Here is a 16,776-nt window from a genome sequence, read left to right as displayed (position 1 = left end):
AACTGACGACTGACGAGGGGAAAGAAAAATTCCAATTTCAACAAATATCCATTAATACCATGAAGAAAACATTGGCATCTATGAAACCATCGTCTTGCGCGGAAAAAAAAGCTTCCCCCTAAATAATAATTGAACACCCTGACTTATTCTCTAATTTATTTACTAAAATTGTAAATTCATCTTTCCGAGACAAAACTGTGCCGGAAAATATTTTTAAAAGTCACCATTATCCCACTTGTAAAAAACCCAATTTAGACCAACAGCTTGAGGCCTATTACGAATTGCCCACAAAAGTGATGGGTGGAAGGTTTCGAATGAATCTAAACCACTGGCAATTGCTCTGGGCAACCTCATTACGAATTGCAACTTCACCCTCAAAGTCATGGACAAAATCGCTACAGCTCAACTACAGGAATACGTAGATGAAAACGAGTTACTACATCCATAACAATCTGGCTTTAGAGCCGTACACAGCACAGAGACAGCAATGCTAGATTTGCAAACAAAAATGCTGGAAATCATGGACAAGGGCAAAACCGGCCTATTAGTGCTTTTAGACCCAAGTGCCGCGTTCGACCTCTTAGACCACCAGCTATTACAAGCACTAGCCAAAACTGCAAATTGCTCCAAGGAAGCAATAAGCTGGCTCACCTCCTTCCTTGAGAATAGAATATCACGTCTCCATTGGGGAGACAAATTTTCAACCGAACATAACATCTCGTGTGGAGTTCCTCAAGGAGCTAGCCTGTCACCATTGCTCTTTAATATCTACATACGCCTCCTGTGTGAATTACTAGAACTCCAAGTGTTTTTCACTAACTATGCTGACGACACCCAGCTAGTCATGGAATTGAGCGGTGATTATGTTAAGGACAGCATTACACTGAACACCCTCTACAAGAATATTGAAGAGTGGATGAACAACTGGATGTGCCTTAACAGCAATAAGACCGAGTTAATGGTATTTGGATCCACCCAGGCACGTGCTAAATTGACAGACTACAAGGCATTTCAAATCAAGGAATCTTGCATTAAAGTAGTTGGTAAGGTTAAAACACTTGGCATGACTCTGGAAGCATCACTCAACGCAGATGCTCAAGCTATGTATGTCAGCAAAAATTGCAACTACTATATTAGACTCCTCAAAGCAATTAGACCCCTTCTCAATGAAAAGAATTGCGCCACTATTGCAAGAGCCACCATTTTATCGCGTTTGGACTATGGTAACGCACTCCTTGCGGGTGCCAGCAAGCAAAGCCTACACAAGTACCAACTGATTCAAAATCAGGCGATAAGAGTCAAACAAAAATCAAGGAGCGATCACATTAGCGAAGCCAGACGCAACCTACATTGGTTGAAAATGGAAGACCGCGTACAATTCAAGTCCCTGTGCCAAACCCATAAATGTCTTTATGGAAAAGCACCCGCCTACCTAAAGACCAAACTTACACCTTACAACCCGACCAGAACATTAAGATCTGAAGCCAAGGGCTTGATAACAACCTTAGTTTAAAAACGAACTAGGTCTAGGAAGAGCCTTCCCCACCCGTGCGGCAACCTTCTGGAACAAACTACCGACATGTCTCAGACTGGAAACAAACTCTTTCCGCAAAAAACTTAAAACCATGCTCTTTAAATAATTCCAGATAAGATTCCTAGTCCTCTGCTGGCTTAATCTCTCTATGTGCTGACCTGTCCCGTCTACTGTCTTGCCTTTTATTATTGGTCCTTGTCTTCATGTATGTGCCCCGATGCTTGAGGGCAGTCAGTGCAATACAAAGAAACAAAGAAAATAAATAAAAAATACAGAAATCTTCAAATGTTTTACATAGGTTCAAGTACTCCAATTAGCTGAGCTTTTATTGGCAGCCATTGTGTGAGACTTCTTGGCTCGAACTGGCACTTTTGTTTAGCTACTCCATTAGATAATTCAGTAGAAACTTGCACCAGGGATTCCAAGGCAACTATCTGTTTTACCCAATGTAAATTGGTCAGGAACTGTTCCATATGTAGACATGCCTTCAGCAGGCAACGCTGGCATTGTATGATCAGTCCCTTGATTAAAATATTCAGTAAAATCCTTCTTAAGGGGACACCCTTTCTCTTTGATTGAGGGAGAGCCTAGTGAGAGGACATAAGAGCCACCAAGATCGTCCTCATCTGCAGAGATATTATCTCTTATCCTGCAGTCTTCACTTCCTTCTGGCATTTAATGCCAGAACTTACATCAAGCGCCCATTCTTGGGCAAGGGGGTCTAACAGATCAGATGGAGATAGGGGTTTACTGGTTTTGCAGGTTTTAGCTCTAAATTTGGACATCAAGGCATGAAAAAGAAATAACGAGCAATTAAAAGTTCAAAACAGGAGACAAGCCATTTTGATAGAATGAATGATTCAGGTAAAGACAACAAAAAAAAGAATCCTCTTCCTGGCCCCAGACCCACACAAGTTGAATGTGTTATATAGTCCCTATAGACTCAACGGAACAATCGGCGCCCAGGCAGGCATACCTGCAGTGCCAGGACGACCCAGAGACAGCCAGGGCTCTCGACGAGTAGGTCCATGTTACGCTGGGACACTAGATTAGATCAAGCAATAGATATGCTTGACCAATGGTGTGATGAACTATAGGGAACTTTGAGGTTTGTCTAGGTGTTAGCCAATAGGGAACATGGGATGTTGTATTGGATATGCTTTGCTAATGCTGGGCGGTGTTTGCTTTAAAAGAAGTGACGTGTAATGGGCGTATTGAGCATAGTTTCAGTTTTCATTTCTATGGGAGCGACTGACGCTCCAGCCGGATTTGTATAGAACAAAACTATTTCCTTGTAAACGGTGCACTTATTTTTTACCTTGTAGTGATTTTTTATCCATCGGGTTTTGGGTTTTGCCTACAGAATAAGGCAGCAATTGATTTGTGGCACTATGTAGAAAATGCAACAAGCAAAATACAGAAGAGCTCATTTTGAAGAAAGACTCTTCGCACCAGGATGACAGGATCTAGAGGCGATTAACAAATGCAACGTACCCATTTTTCTTTGGCAAGTAGGCTTCCATGTCGAAGAAAACATGCTGCGTCTCTTTGATGTGAGTGTTTATTTGCTGGATAAGTTCGGCGTCTTCAATGGCAGCAGATTGTTTGTGCCTGTGGAGAGAACATTAAAATCAATAGAAGCAGGTTTACATTTCAAACTCTTCCTGGTATTATTGATATGACCGTCATTTCAAGGAAAATTGAAGAAATAAATGGGGTAGCTTAGCTACGCAGAAGTGAAGAGGCAGGTCTTAAGCTCTTCGTGAGGTGCAAGGTCCTTTTGTTTGGATCCTGCCCGAATGCGCAGCCAAGCCTCTGGCGTCTTAACAGAGCAGGCCGCTGCGCAGGGCACTGTGTACTTGCAGATGCTGCCAGCGTATTATCAATTGTTTGGCGACTTCAGTGGCTGTGGGACTGGCCCAACATTTACTCTGAATATTTAGCCGCGTCTCCTCCGTTGCTGTTGAGTTTGTAGCTGAACAGTACAACTGGCTTAGGTCTTAAAAGATGCAACTAGTATACCGTGGCCACCATGACAAGTGGGCTGTGTGTGGTGGATTAGGGCAGACCGCCCGCGGCTATTTTTAATATACATGACCAATCTGGCAGATTCGATAAAGTGTAAACCACCAACATTTTAAAAAAGTGCAAGCGTGAAACAATGGATCAAAAAGGGAAATGGGCTTTAACTTTCCATTGCAGCTCAATTGACCAGAAAAGAGTTCTAAAAACACAAACCAAAAAAAAGAATGCATACAAAACAGGCAATGCTAAACCCAGCAGCAGGGCTGTTCCTCTTCGCGGGGGACAGCTGGGAGGTTAGGGTTAGGAGTTGTGGTTTTACATACCAATGTCTCTGCTTATACATGGTTTGTATAGTTTAGCACATCTAACCGATTAACCCATCTATAATGCAAAATCAGGAAGAAAAAAAAAGATCGGCCTTACAATAAATGAAGCAGTCAACCATATGCTATGTAATACGCACTACTGTGCTCGAAGGCTGCTTTACATGTAACAGTACTTTAAATAATGGACTGTATGTAGCAGATCCATTTCAACTTTCAGAAAGCAATGGTGGTCCCCATTCATGTTACTGAGCAGGTTTACATTCGTTTAACCCGCAGCCTGTATGTGCACCATGGGGCAAAGCCGAGAACATGTGCAACAGCAAAGTCTTCATGCAGCAGTACACACGAAAGCGTGCACAGTAACTGCATCTCAAACCCGGGGAAGGCGTATCGTGGTTTGCCTGCAATGTGACCGACTCTGCCCCAACCCTAATGGCACTTTTGTATGTTACCTATCCAGCGACCAGAGCTTTACAGTGACTGCATTTTAACATCAGCCTCTTCAAGGTGAAAGGAGTACCCTGCTGTGGGTGGATTAAATAAACTAGAAGGGGTTGGCGAAATCCTATTCTGAATCAATGTTCTCAGTATAATACCTGAATGTTGGCACGGGAGAAATGTCAGGGGTCATCATGCCCACGTGAGTTTCTGCGATGTCCTTGCCCCTTAACCCAGCCTGCCCGGAAATCATTAATGTGCACAGTGCATCTGCTTGGCTTAGCAGGCAGCAAGAACATCAAGTGTTGCACATCCATCATGCTGGCGACCACCTCACCCCCCCACCTCTCATTCAATGAATCATTTGATTGGCGGGTGAAGCAGAACCCGGCTCAATTGCACTGGCACACACACCAGTAAGAGTACAAAGTGTTTATTTCAACCGACTTCTAAAAAAATATACATTACTTGGCTCTTTCAGCTCTATGCACAATGTTGCATTCTGCATTCCACCACTTCTACATTGGACTCCAATGTGCGATCTCTTTTCTCATTGCAGGGATCTGTATTATACTACTTCTCTTCTCCACTGGGAGGTCCACTGGAGGGGCTCAATAACATTCCATCCCTGTGTGGTCTTCATCCGCTTAGCAGCAGACACTCACCCAGGAATCATTATGCTACTCCACTGGAGGAGCTCAATAACATTCCATCCCTGTGTGGTCTTCATCCACTTTAGCAGCAGACACTCACCCAGGAATCATTATGCTACTCCACTGGAGGAGCTCAATAACATTCCATCCCTGTGTGGTCTTCATCCACTTTAGCAGCAGACACTCACCCAGGAATCATTAGGCTACTCCACTGGAGGAGCTCAATAACATTCCATCCCTGTGTGGTCTTCATCCACTTTAGCAGCAGACACTCACCCAGGAATCATTATGCTACCCCACTGTGAGGTCCACTGGAGGAGCTTAATAACATTCCATCCCTGTGTGGTCTTCATCCGCTTAGCAGCAGACACTCACCCAGGAATCATTAGGCTACTCCACTGGAGGAGCTCAATAACATTCCATCCCTGTGTGGTCTTCATCTGCTCAGCAGCAGACACTCGCCCAGGAATCATTAGGCTACTCCACTGGAGGGGCTCAATAACATTCCATCCCTGTGTGGTCTTCATCCGCTTAGCAGCAGACACTCACCCAGGAATCATTAGGCTACTCCACTGGAGGGGCTCAATAACATTCCATCCCTGTGTGGTCTTCATCCGCTTAGCAGCAGACACTAACCCAGGAATCATTAGGCTACTCCACTGGAGGGGCTCAATAACATTCCATCCCTGTGTGGTCTTCATCTGCTCAGCAGCAGACACTCGCCCAGGAATCATTAGGCTACTCCACTGGAGGGGCTCAATAACATTCCATCCCTGTGTGGTCTTCATCCGCTCAGCAGCAGACACTCACCCAGGAATCATTAGGCTACTCCACTGGAGGGGCTCAATAACATTCCATCCCTGTGTGGTCTTCATCCGCTTAGCAGCAGACACTCACCCAGGAATCATTAGGCTACCCCACTGTGAGGTCCACTGGAGGAGCTCAATAACATTCCATCCCTGTGTGGTCTTCATCCACTTTAGCAGCAGACACTCACCCAGGAATCATTATGCTACCCCACTGTGAGGTCCACTGGAGGAGCTCAATAACATTCCATCCCTGTGTGGTCTTCATCCGCTTAGCAGCAGACACTCACCCAGGAATCAATGAAGGTTGGTCGGTGGAATTATGTAAACCTCTGTGGGCGATTATTCCTACCAAAGACTGAGCACAGGCATATGCGGATCCCTGGGGGAATGACTGCTCTGCTGGTCCTGGGAATATTAGGGAAGAGCTAGGTCCGAGCATGCCTCCGCTACTTTAGCAGGCTGCGCCTCCAACTACCAGCAATTGATGGAGGTACAATTTGGGATGGTTCTGGAGCAGGGATTTAATGTACTAGGCTGTGGGCCTAGCTTCACCTACTGTGTCTAACTACTTGTCTCAGCCCGTCTGGATCGGTCGCAGGTTCCCCCGGTTCCACGTGGAACCACGCTCCCTCCAGAGGCTATCCTGGCACACTCTACCGAGAGTCTCTAGTCTAGGTTTCAGAGGGTTGACACTTTACTAAAGCAATGCTTTCCGATTTCAGTTTAAGCAGCAAGGGACAACCTTCTCTTCCCCAACAGTGATGGGCACAAGTAAAGGCGGCTCTTCCGCCAGGTGGTGTGCAAGCTGCCCTTACATCTCGCCTCGGACAGGATGCTCAGCTTTCAGGCATCTCTCCCATTGGGAGAGACGCATTGTCCTCACTCGCTCATTTGCGCGATATTCCCCGTTCTCTCAAACACACCCAGTTTATAGAACATACTGCAACAGCACCTCCACCTCTTCAAGGGCCAGGCACATAGCAGTCAATGGAATGTTGCTAGGGGACTGATGCCACTTCCCCCTATCTCAGTCAGACGGACAGTATGGTAAAAAAAATAAAAAATGTTTTAACCTAGAGCCACCATACAGTCATCACCCTTCTTTCCCGAAACAGAGGCCAAGTGGTCCCCAGATCGACAATCTGAGGCAAAGGGAGGTATTTTGGTCATAATCACACTTTTTGGTCAAGTGCTAAAGCTGGGAGTACGATGTTGGGAGACAGCAGCCAGAGAGACGCAGGGGAGGACCCGACGCAAAGTGGCGTGGAAGTGCCATTATTGGGTACCGCAACTCCGAGCTGGATATTTACAGGCGGCCAGTTCTTGGGCACCGACTTAGAAGAAGGGCATCAAAGCAATGCTCCACCTTTGTCCAGTGTGCCTGCTAGTCGGCACCCTGGAGGGCGACATCCCCACTCGCCACATTTTGGATCTGTGTTGGAAGCTGGAGATGAGTGGTCAGGGTCCTACCTGCAACAACTGGACAATATATGTGCTCCAGTGAGTGAGATGCGCTGGTTCAGAGAGCAGAGGAACACTGTCCGTGTTTGCGAGTAAATAAGGCAGGGTGCCGCCTTATGTGTTGGGACGTTTGGGTCTGGCTTCTCTGAGGTTTGGTGATCTTCACATCTCTTTTGGTGGCTGGTTATTTAGGGCTTAAGGATTGTGCTAGTGGCGACGCTGCACGGGACGTGGTGCCCTCTGTGTGGTCAGTGTGTGCAGGTTCTATCCAGCCTGGTGGCGTAAGGCAAAGCAGTACATAGTGCTTACCTGGAGCGGTGATGTCCAGGGCGAGTTCAATCTGGAATGCACAATTGTCTGTCTTCATGCAACACAGAGTGCAGAATTTGTGGTGTGGCGAGTAACACGTAGCATGCCCCATAAGGGATCTTTGTGGCATCTGTTGCGTCTCCTAGTGTCTTGAGACACTTGCACATGGTTGCCAATCCCCCCCCTCCTATCCCTGGTGTCGTTTCACTCATCCATTAGTTGATGCTTTATCAGAATGCTTGGACATGGTATTTTTCTGTAGGGCGACAGGTGGAGACAGGAGTGGGCCATCTACTGGATGTGCAAGATATTTTTCTCCCTCAGGCAACAGAGGGTTTATGCTGGGCCTGCACTTGATGGGGCCCGTGGTGGCCTCTATGTCACTGTCAGACAGTCGACTAATGCTTGGCTGGCATAACGGTCAGTAAAGTCTCATGTGATTTAGTTATTTTGGAGGAAATGGTAGCTAGATGCTAGTGAACCAATAAAAAGGGGCAGAATGACACACCAGACTCCCCAGTGGGTATGATTGGGGTACTGACGTTTTTTTAAATAAGGAACTAGCTTAGTCAACTAAGACGAGCACGCACTGTAAACCAGGACACAAAACGTTGCACGGCAGATTTGTAGATTGCTTTTAGGTGCCTGTGGAAGCTGTAACGAAGGATCAGATGAAGAAATGGCTACAGGAGGTACACAAGGTGCAGAGTTCATCAGAAGATAGCAAAATAGGCAGGAGGCCGTAATGGTATAGCCCATGGATTGCGGTGGGGGGGGGTTAGTGTTAACAATGTCATTATGTGTGCACCCCTTTATAATAGGCATTAGATATTTCAGGTCGGACGTGAGAAAAGATAGTTTTGGGTTGGGCAGTGGAAGTCGAATAGGACCACAATTTTTCAATAGCAGGGTCAGTGCTTTAAGTGGGCCAGGGCCAACCGGGGCCAAGCACCAGCAATCTCCAAAAAGTGGAGCTGAGCCATCCACGACCCGGTTTATTTACTTAAGCAAGGTTTGTCTGATAACTGTATCCGGGTAATGCTATGAGCAAAAATAGACCACTTTTTTTGTTAGGGGCTTGTGGGATGTGGCCTACAATTCATAGACAAGACAGGGAGTCCCAAAAACAAGCTACCTATTGATGTCAACATATAGGTTGGAAATTCAGACTGGCGTGAGGCAACTATAGGTCAAAATCTTGTGTGGAAACATATCACAAGATATAAGCAAAGGCCGGTATTACAAAAATACACTACATTTTATTTTTCTGGTACATGCTAAAAAGCAGGGACGTCAATGGTCCATTTTTTTTTAAAAAAAAAAAGACATGTGACAACATATAACAATGAATGAGAGACACTGTTCAAAAGCATACAAATATATCTGTTGGCATATGTCAAAACTCAATAAAGCCCATTGCCGACTTAGAGTGAGGTTAGTAAAACAAGGTGACTTCCAATCGTAAACATTCTAAATGATTTTCAAGGGAGCCCTCAGAGGGTGTGTCGACAGAGATGACTCGGTTTCCAGCCTTAGATATGTAAGCACTCGGGGTAATTTGTGTCAACTGTTGTACCCGGACACCTGATGGTCCGACTAAGGCTTTCGTCAGGACACACAGAGGACACCTGGTGTTGGATGTCGTGTTTTCAGAAGAGATGCTTTTTGTTTGACAATGTATCTAAACAGAAACACAAAAATATCAAACTATTATCAACCGGCTCAGTGGCTAATTACAATTATAGCGTTACCTCATTATTCCTAATATTTCCAAACATTTGAGACATTTTTCAATGTGCATCAAAGGTATACCATTATCCAATAATCTATATACCACTTTCTAGCATTCGGATATATCTAGTTTCTCCGTCTAGTATTCATATAATATCTAAGTATATGTCTTTCTTTTTTGGACTAACCTAATAGTCTTTCAATAATCATATTGCATACACCCTCGTGCATGCTTAAATGCAAAGACAACAGTTGGTTTGGTCAATGAACAAACAAGAAAGAATACATTATAATTATGCCTGCTGGATTATACCCCCTATATGCATAAATACCTTGTCAATTTCTTTGAGAAAAACCCGAAAAGGTTCAAGTGATGTGTGTCATCAATACATCTATTACACTCATTCTGGTAAGTATGTGCATCGTAGCCCGACGTGTACGTTTTTAACCTTGTGGCTCTGCATTAAGGGAAACAGGACTAGTGAGCATTCGTTTTGCCTTTGACAATTTATGTTCTAAGGTGCACGTGAGCAACGTGTTCGTACCTTCAACTTTCTTGTGGACCCGCACGACTGTACTATCACCGGGTGTATTTTCGTATCGGCGTGTGGGAAATTGTTTTTATAGCGGGTCGAACTTGGAAACCTCCTTTACTGGATGCTAGTCTCTTTCGAGCGCTCTGTTGTAGTTAATTGGAAACATAGCAATGTGTTCGAAAAACGAATAGTGCGCTGAACGAGTCTACCTGCAAAAAGGGTAGTAGTTGTTGAGTGATGGTAGAACACTTCTATGGCAGAGCAGCTACGGCGTGTCGGGATCCGTATGCGAGTAAAAATTGTTCATATTGGGTCACATGATCCGCCTAATGTAGCCAACGTGTGACATAGTGACGTCATCGCATAGCTAGGCGGCGACTACTGATGTCTAAACGACCCGATTATGTTTGTATGGTGACCATTTTGAAATATCAAAAGGCTCATTTCTGTGTATAGATGTTGTTATATATTTGTCTGGGGCAAGTAGATATAAGACCCGAGTCACATAATTTCGTGTGACCATGTCAAATGATTATTGTGACATTTATGTGTCCATCTATAGTTGACAAATACAGAATGTTGGACAATAAAGTCGAAGGAAAAAGGCATGACACTTAGTTATTGGGTGAAGGATGAAGGTAGCGGCTAGTGTATGAATGCAAGTTATATATATTATATGAACTGGTAACTAGCACAAATGTTATGTCCACCCCAGATGAGAATATATAGGTTTACAAATGTACTATGGCTGTCAATGCTTGATGGTGCCATTGATAAATTGTATGTGGTGCTCACACGTTGGCTACATTAGGCGGATAATGTGACCCAATATGAACAATTTGTACTCGCATACGGATCCCGACACGCCGTAGCCGCTCTGCCATAGAAGTAAGTGTTCTACCATCACTCAACAATTACTACACTTTTTTGCAGGTAGACACGTTCAGCGCACTATTCGTTTTTCTAACACATTGCTATGTTTCCAAATAACTACAACAGAGCGCTCGAAAGAGACTAGCATCCAGTAAAGCAGGTTTCCAAGTTTGGCCCACTATACAAACAATTTCCCACACACCGATACGAAAATACACCCGATGACAGTAGAGCCGTGCGGGCCCACAAGAAAGTTGAAGGTACGAACACGTAGCTCACATGCACCTTAGAACATAAATTGTCAAAGGCAAAACGAATGCTCACTAGTCCTCCGTTTCCCTTAATGCAGAGCCACACGGTTAAAAACGTACACGTCGGGCTACGATGCACATACTTACCAGGATGAGTGTAATAGATGTATTGATGATACACATCGCTTGAACCTCTTCGGGTTTTTCTCAAAGAAATTGACAAGGTATTTATGCATTTAGGGGGTATAATCCAGCAAGCATAATTATAATGTATTCTTTCTTGTTTATTCATTGACCAAACCAACCCCCCGTACTCTTTGCATTTAAGCATGCACAAGGGTGTATGCAATATGATTATTCAGAGACTATAGGTTAGTCCAAAAAAGAAAGACATACTTAGATATTATATGAATACTAGACGGAGAAACTAGATATATCCAAATGCAAGAAAGTCGGATATAGATTATTGGATAATGGTATACCTTTGATGCAAATGTTTGGAAATATTAGGAATAATGAGGTAATGCTATAATTGTAGTTAGCCACTGAGCCGGTTGATAATAGTTTGATATTTTTGTGTTTCTGTTTAGATACATTGTCAAACAAAAAGCAGCCCTTCTGAAAACACGACATCCAACACCAGGTGTCCTCTGTGTGTCCTGACGAAAGCCTTAGTCGGACCATCAGGTGTCCGGGTACAACAGTTGACAGGAATTACCCCGAGTGTTTACATATCTAAGGCTGGAAACAGAGTCATCTCTGTCGACACATCCTCTATGAGGGCTCCCTTGAAAAATCATTTATAATGTTTACGATTGGAAGTCACCTTGTTTTACTAACATCACTCCAAGTCGGCAATGGGCTTTGAGTTTTGACATATGCCAACAGATACATTTGTATGCTTTTGAACACAGTGTCTCATTCATTGTTATATGTTGTCTTTTTTTTTAATGGTTGACGTCCCTGCTTTTTTAGCACGTACCAGAAAAATAAAATTTAGTATATTTTTGTAATACCGGCCTTTGCTTATATCTTGTGATATGTTTCCACACAAGATTTTGACCTATAGTTGCCTCATGCCAGTCTGAATTTCCAACCTATATGTTGACATCAATAGGTAGCTTGTTTTCCGGATAAGTGTATCCGACAAACATTGCATAAATAAATCCGCCCCTATTAACATTGAAACTACGCCACACGAGGCAGAATTGCACCACCCAACTGCTTTCAGGGGGGAGCTGCAGGAGCTGTGCTGGGTGTGGTTAAAGTAAAAGAAAACGTTGCTTATGGCGAACACAAATCAGCAGGTTAAGAATGAGGTTGCAGGACAACCCCACGGTTTAAACAAGTGTCCCGACACATTTGTGGGTATTATTCAAGGCTTCACCCACCAGAGACGACCTTGAAAATGGACTACCACTTTCAAAGCCAGATCATAACTACGTCGTCCTGTTTTTTGGGCAAAGAGAGTTAATTGGCTCTCCGGTGTTTTCTGTTCAGCTCTCCATCTCACTGGACCACCCATCATCACTCATTTTCTTTAACCACCTAGATATTTTTATAGTAAGCCTCACTCTCATACTGCTGGCATTTGTGGGGCTGTATGCATAATGGTAAAGCAAAACTACATGTCCCAGGGTCCAAAGTGATGTCTTCTAAAAATACAGCACTGGCTGATAGTGACATTCTCCCACATCCGTCTGGTTAGGGTAGTGCGGGCCAAAGCGGGGCGGTTTAATGAGTTACTCACTGTGCAGCTGGTAGTTGTAAACTAGGTTATTGATCACGTGCAATAAAAAAGAAAACGCTATTGCCAACATTTTTTACAAAAAGGCCTCCCAAGGCTCACACGCAGTGGAGAAACTTTGCTGAAAATTTTGGGGGGGCAGGGAGGGGGGGGGACATGACCTCTGACGAAAAGGTGCCCCATTCAAATGATTGGGGACAAAATAGTGTGCCATGAAACTTGGGGGGGGGCAAACACCCCAAAATACGCCCATGCTCACACAGTCATGAAAAGTAATAAATTGCCATTTCTTAATGCCGGCCACTTTCTTATTGGTGCCTGGGACATTTTTACATGTCTTTTTAGGCCACGGCGATCTAAGTCTTAGACCATGCCACTACATACGCAAATGAGGACACTGGGCGGGGTATTCTACTCCTGCTGCATATGTTGGGTTCCTCATGGCACTCACCAGTTAACATCGTAGCGTAGACTGTTCGTGAAGGCCGTTTTGCCGGTGTCAGGTGTCATGTGTCCGCCATATTATAGGGGGATGGTGTTTCCCTTTTCCTGTGTTATTCCTTGCCTGTGGGTAATGTAACGAGGCCCAAAGGCCTTTGCAAACCCTTCTCATAAGTATGGTGGTGGGGAGAGGGGGAACAGCAGTAAGGCTGGGGTAACAAACATACTGATCACTGCATTACCGCACTGCTGTACTACAACTTTGGTGGTGAGGCGGAGGAAAAACCTCCAGCGAATGAGCAGAATGACTGTCGGTGGAACAGCCGGTGGAATTACCACTCTACTAGAATGCCAATGTGTCCTCTGGACTCCATAAATGGGCACTAGCTCTGCCACACCACCACTTGTAATCTGGGGGTAATTCCACCAGACCAAGTGGTGGTAATGGTAATTGTTTGGCGGTATACTTGCTGATTTAGCACCAGAATATTGACAAAGTTGTAACGAGGCCGATCCTGCGCAGATCCCCTGCACACACTAAACATACTCATTGAACTGCTTGGCCGCCCTCCACATTTCAGACAGTCCTTGAAGATTAAGTACCCATAGAAGTACAATTGCACGACTGCCAGAGTAGAAACGTGGGGATTGGCGTCAGGGCAGGGACTTTTGTTGGGTGGGGCTGACCGTATTGTGAAGAGGATGGAGGAGTCCCGTTTTACCAGCTAATGTGACACATTCAGGGACAGGCTTGGTGCACTCAGCAAAACTACTTAACGAGAAATAACTTCAGTCTCGCAATTGGGCAACTTTACAGGTTGGCACAGGCCACAACAAGACCATAGGTTGTCACAGGAGAACAGGCACAGTTGTGGGCATTCCTTGCTGTCGATTAGAGTGAACCACCGACCGAGGAGGCCACAGGACCATGGGAGGGCTTGGACAGGACCGTGCTAAGCATTCACTTAAGCTCAGCGGGCACACTGTCCCGGGCAGAAAGCAAACAAGGAGGGTGATCCAAAGGAGTGGGGAGGCGCTGTGTGCTGGAGGGGTTACAGCAGGGATGGACTGGGAACCAAAGTGGCCCTGGAAAATCTTTCCAAAGGGGCCCCATATTTTGCCAAAGGCACGAGCACAGTGTGTGAGCCCAACCCTTCAATGAGGGGATTGGGACTATCCTCAAAGAGTATGTTTAGTAAAATTAGTCAAAATAAAGTGTATTGACAGCATGTTTTAAACCTATATTGACTCAAAAGTAATGTTTTGACTAGGTTAATGGGAAGGGGATTTGCAGTATTGGTATTAACTGTCCATTGATGGTAGCGGCTGCAAAGTGGCGGGACTACTTGGGCATATAGAAGTGCATGGTAAATGACAAAATAAAAAAAGCATTGGCAAAGCCAATCGTTTGGGCTTAACAAAACTTCTGTGAAGGACAAACAGAGTGCTTATAAATAGAGTAGCTGAAAGCAGACCTGGTTGGCATTTTCATTTCACCAGTAGCGCTTTTACAGTTCCAATGAAGTAAATTAACTGTCAGAAGACTGCTTTGAGAAAACACTGGCAGGCACTGTAAGCACACCGTTTGATAAGGCATGGTACGGCTAGCTCAAAAACATTCCAGGAGGACGTGTTTTAAGTGGAGAGGGGCAGAAAGTGGGTGGAAATGGCCATAGGGATCATCATGGCCATGGGCAGTGAATGGGTTGAGTAAATAAACAAACATGTATAACCTTTTTATTCCAAAAGGGTCAGAATGTTTCAGGGAGTTGATGTTGGGAGGGTGACAAGATCATCCAGATGTGATCTGTGAATAAAGCGTAGGGGCGGGTCCAATATTGTTATGAGAGACTTTTTTCTCCATAGTTCGGAATACAGTATACAAGTAGAATAGAATGCCACAACCATTACGGTTTACAACTTGGGCCAAATGTGCTACCTAAAAAACAAAAATATATCACCGGACGGGACATTACCGTCAAACACATTCCAATACAAACGGGAACATCGGCTCTCTGTGCATAACGTCATCTGTTATACATAACTAGAGTTGAGAAAAGTAATCTTCTATATCACACTCAAACAACGAGCGGCATCACTCACAAAGTGACATTCTTGAATTCAAGCTCATGGAACATGTACATTTCAGGAATCCAAACTGTTGCTTGCATTCAGACATGTTCTGGAATAAACATGTTCCCTAACAGACGGATGCATTGAGCCACCCACCCACCCACCCACACACCCACACACACTTTTTGCATGTGTGCATTTATTTATTTTTTTATTACGAGATTGAATCGTCTGTAGTGTGCATTTAAGAAATCCCTTTCCCCACAGTTCACCCAAAACAGCCCCTGCCGAGGATGGAATAACATTTTTCCAATCACCTTCACCTCGATCATTCAATTACTGGGGCCTGGGGAGGTGGGAGGGGGGGTGCAAATGCGGTTAAAGGACAAGGTGGAGTACGTTCACCACGAGATCACCCCCTGGACAATTTGCATTTCATTTCCGGGTCCAGGCAGGCTGCAACACTCTCACCCACCGAGCAATCAAACCCAGCTCCACCACGCCGATTAAGGTGTTTTGAATGAGTGCAATCTGATGCACTGAAATCACGGGGACACATAGCTCCCAACTCACACGCTTTTGGCGGGTGTCACCCGCCTTGTAAACATCTGACTCACCCGCCACCCATCTTGCACGCCCATTCGTTTCAATGGGCCTCTCACCCGCCAAAAATAAAATCGGGTGTTTTCAGCCGCCTTTGCAACATAAATGGTTGAGAGCTATGGGGACATCACTAATTAATGTAGGAAATGGTCGTAGAACACCCCGCCCAGACAGATTACAGTTGGCGAAGTAGTCTCAACAGGGAACCCTTTTCAAAGCCAAGAATTGTGATACAGCTATGCAGCTTTCAATGTGTAAAATGCATTGTACGTCGATTAATTATGGGTAATGCCGCCGGGCCGCCCCAGACGAGGCCAGGTAACTGTTACATGGCAGCAGGGTCAAGAGAGGGGCAACGGCCCTCCTCCAAGGTCAGTACCCCCCTCTGCCCCATGGATAAGGGAGACAGTCAGCAGGGCCTGGTACATCAAAGCAGAAGGGTGAGGTAATATAAATACCTCGTCCTTTCAGGAGAATATATGGGTGCATTGCACCCAGGAGACCCAGGATCCCAGGCAGGGAAGTACAAAGGGATCTCCCCCCCCCCGGGGCAGAGGGGGCCCAATTAGTCAGCTGCAGCTCTAAAAGACACAAACTGTTTGTCGTCCCTGCACGGGGACCCAAACAGTATAAGGAAGTTCGCTGTGTACTCCGCGTCTTCTTGCTCCTTTTCTTTACTTTTTTCTTTGTCTTTTCTTTGCTATCTCCATTGCCAACGTTTGCTGTGCACTCAGCATCACTGGTATTCTGCGAGTTGTGTTCGCCGTATATGCGGCGTCACGGCTACAACTCTAACATTGGCCTGTTCTGAGAACTTCGCTTTGGGCAAAAACTTCCCCTCCGCCTTGCCTGAGGAGAACCGGCGGTGCCCTTGAGGGAAGACGAGCGGTTGTGCATGCCTGGGAAGGTGTGAAGTGCACGCCAAGCACCCGGGGAGTGAAGGCTCCAAGGAAGAAACCTGGCGCT

The 16,776-nt window shown here is 45.2% G+C and overlaps 1 protein-coding gene across 1 annotated transcript in view; it reads right to left on the bottom strand.

Annotated features, from left to right (window-relative positions):
- The window catches only part of TMEM120B (transmembrane protein 120B), a 267,192-nt gene that overhangs the window by 177,314 nt on the left and 73,102 nt on the right, over nucleotides 1–16,776 (bottom strand). Inside the window, exon 3 of the mRNA XM_069619587.1 lies at nucleotides 3,029–3,145. Coding sequence (XP_069475688.1) covers nucleotides 3,029–3,145 — 117 coding nt within the window. The remainder of the gene's footprint in view (nucleotides 1–3,028; nucleotides 3,146–16,776) is intronic.

Source organism: Ambystoma mexicanum, chromosome 10 (genome assembly GCF_040938575.1).
Source record: "Ambystoma mexicanum isolate Mex_15411 chromosome 10, UKY_AmexF1_1, whole genome shotgun sequence".
Classification (NCBI taxonomy): Eukaryota; Metazoa; Chordata; class Amphibia; order Caudata; family Ambystomatidae; genus Ambystoma; species Ambystoma mexicanum.
This window is presented reverse-complemented; position numbering and strand designations above follow the sequence as displayed.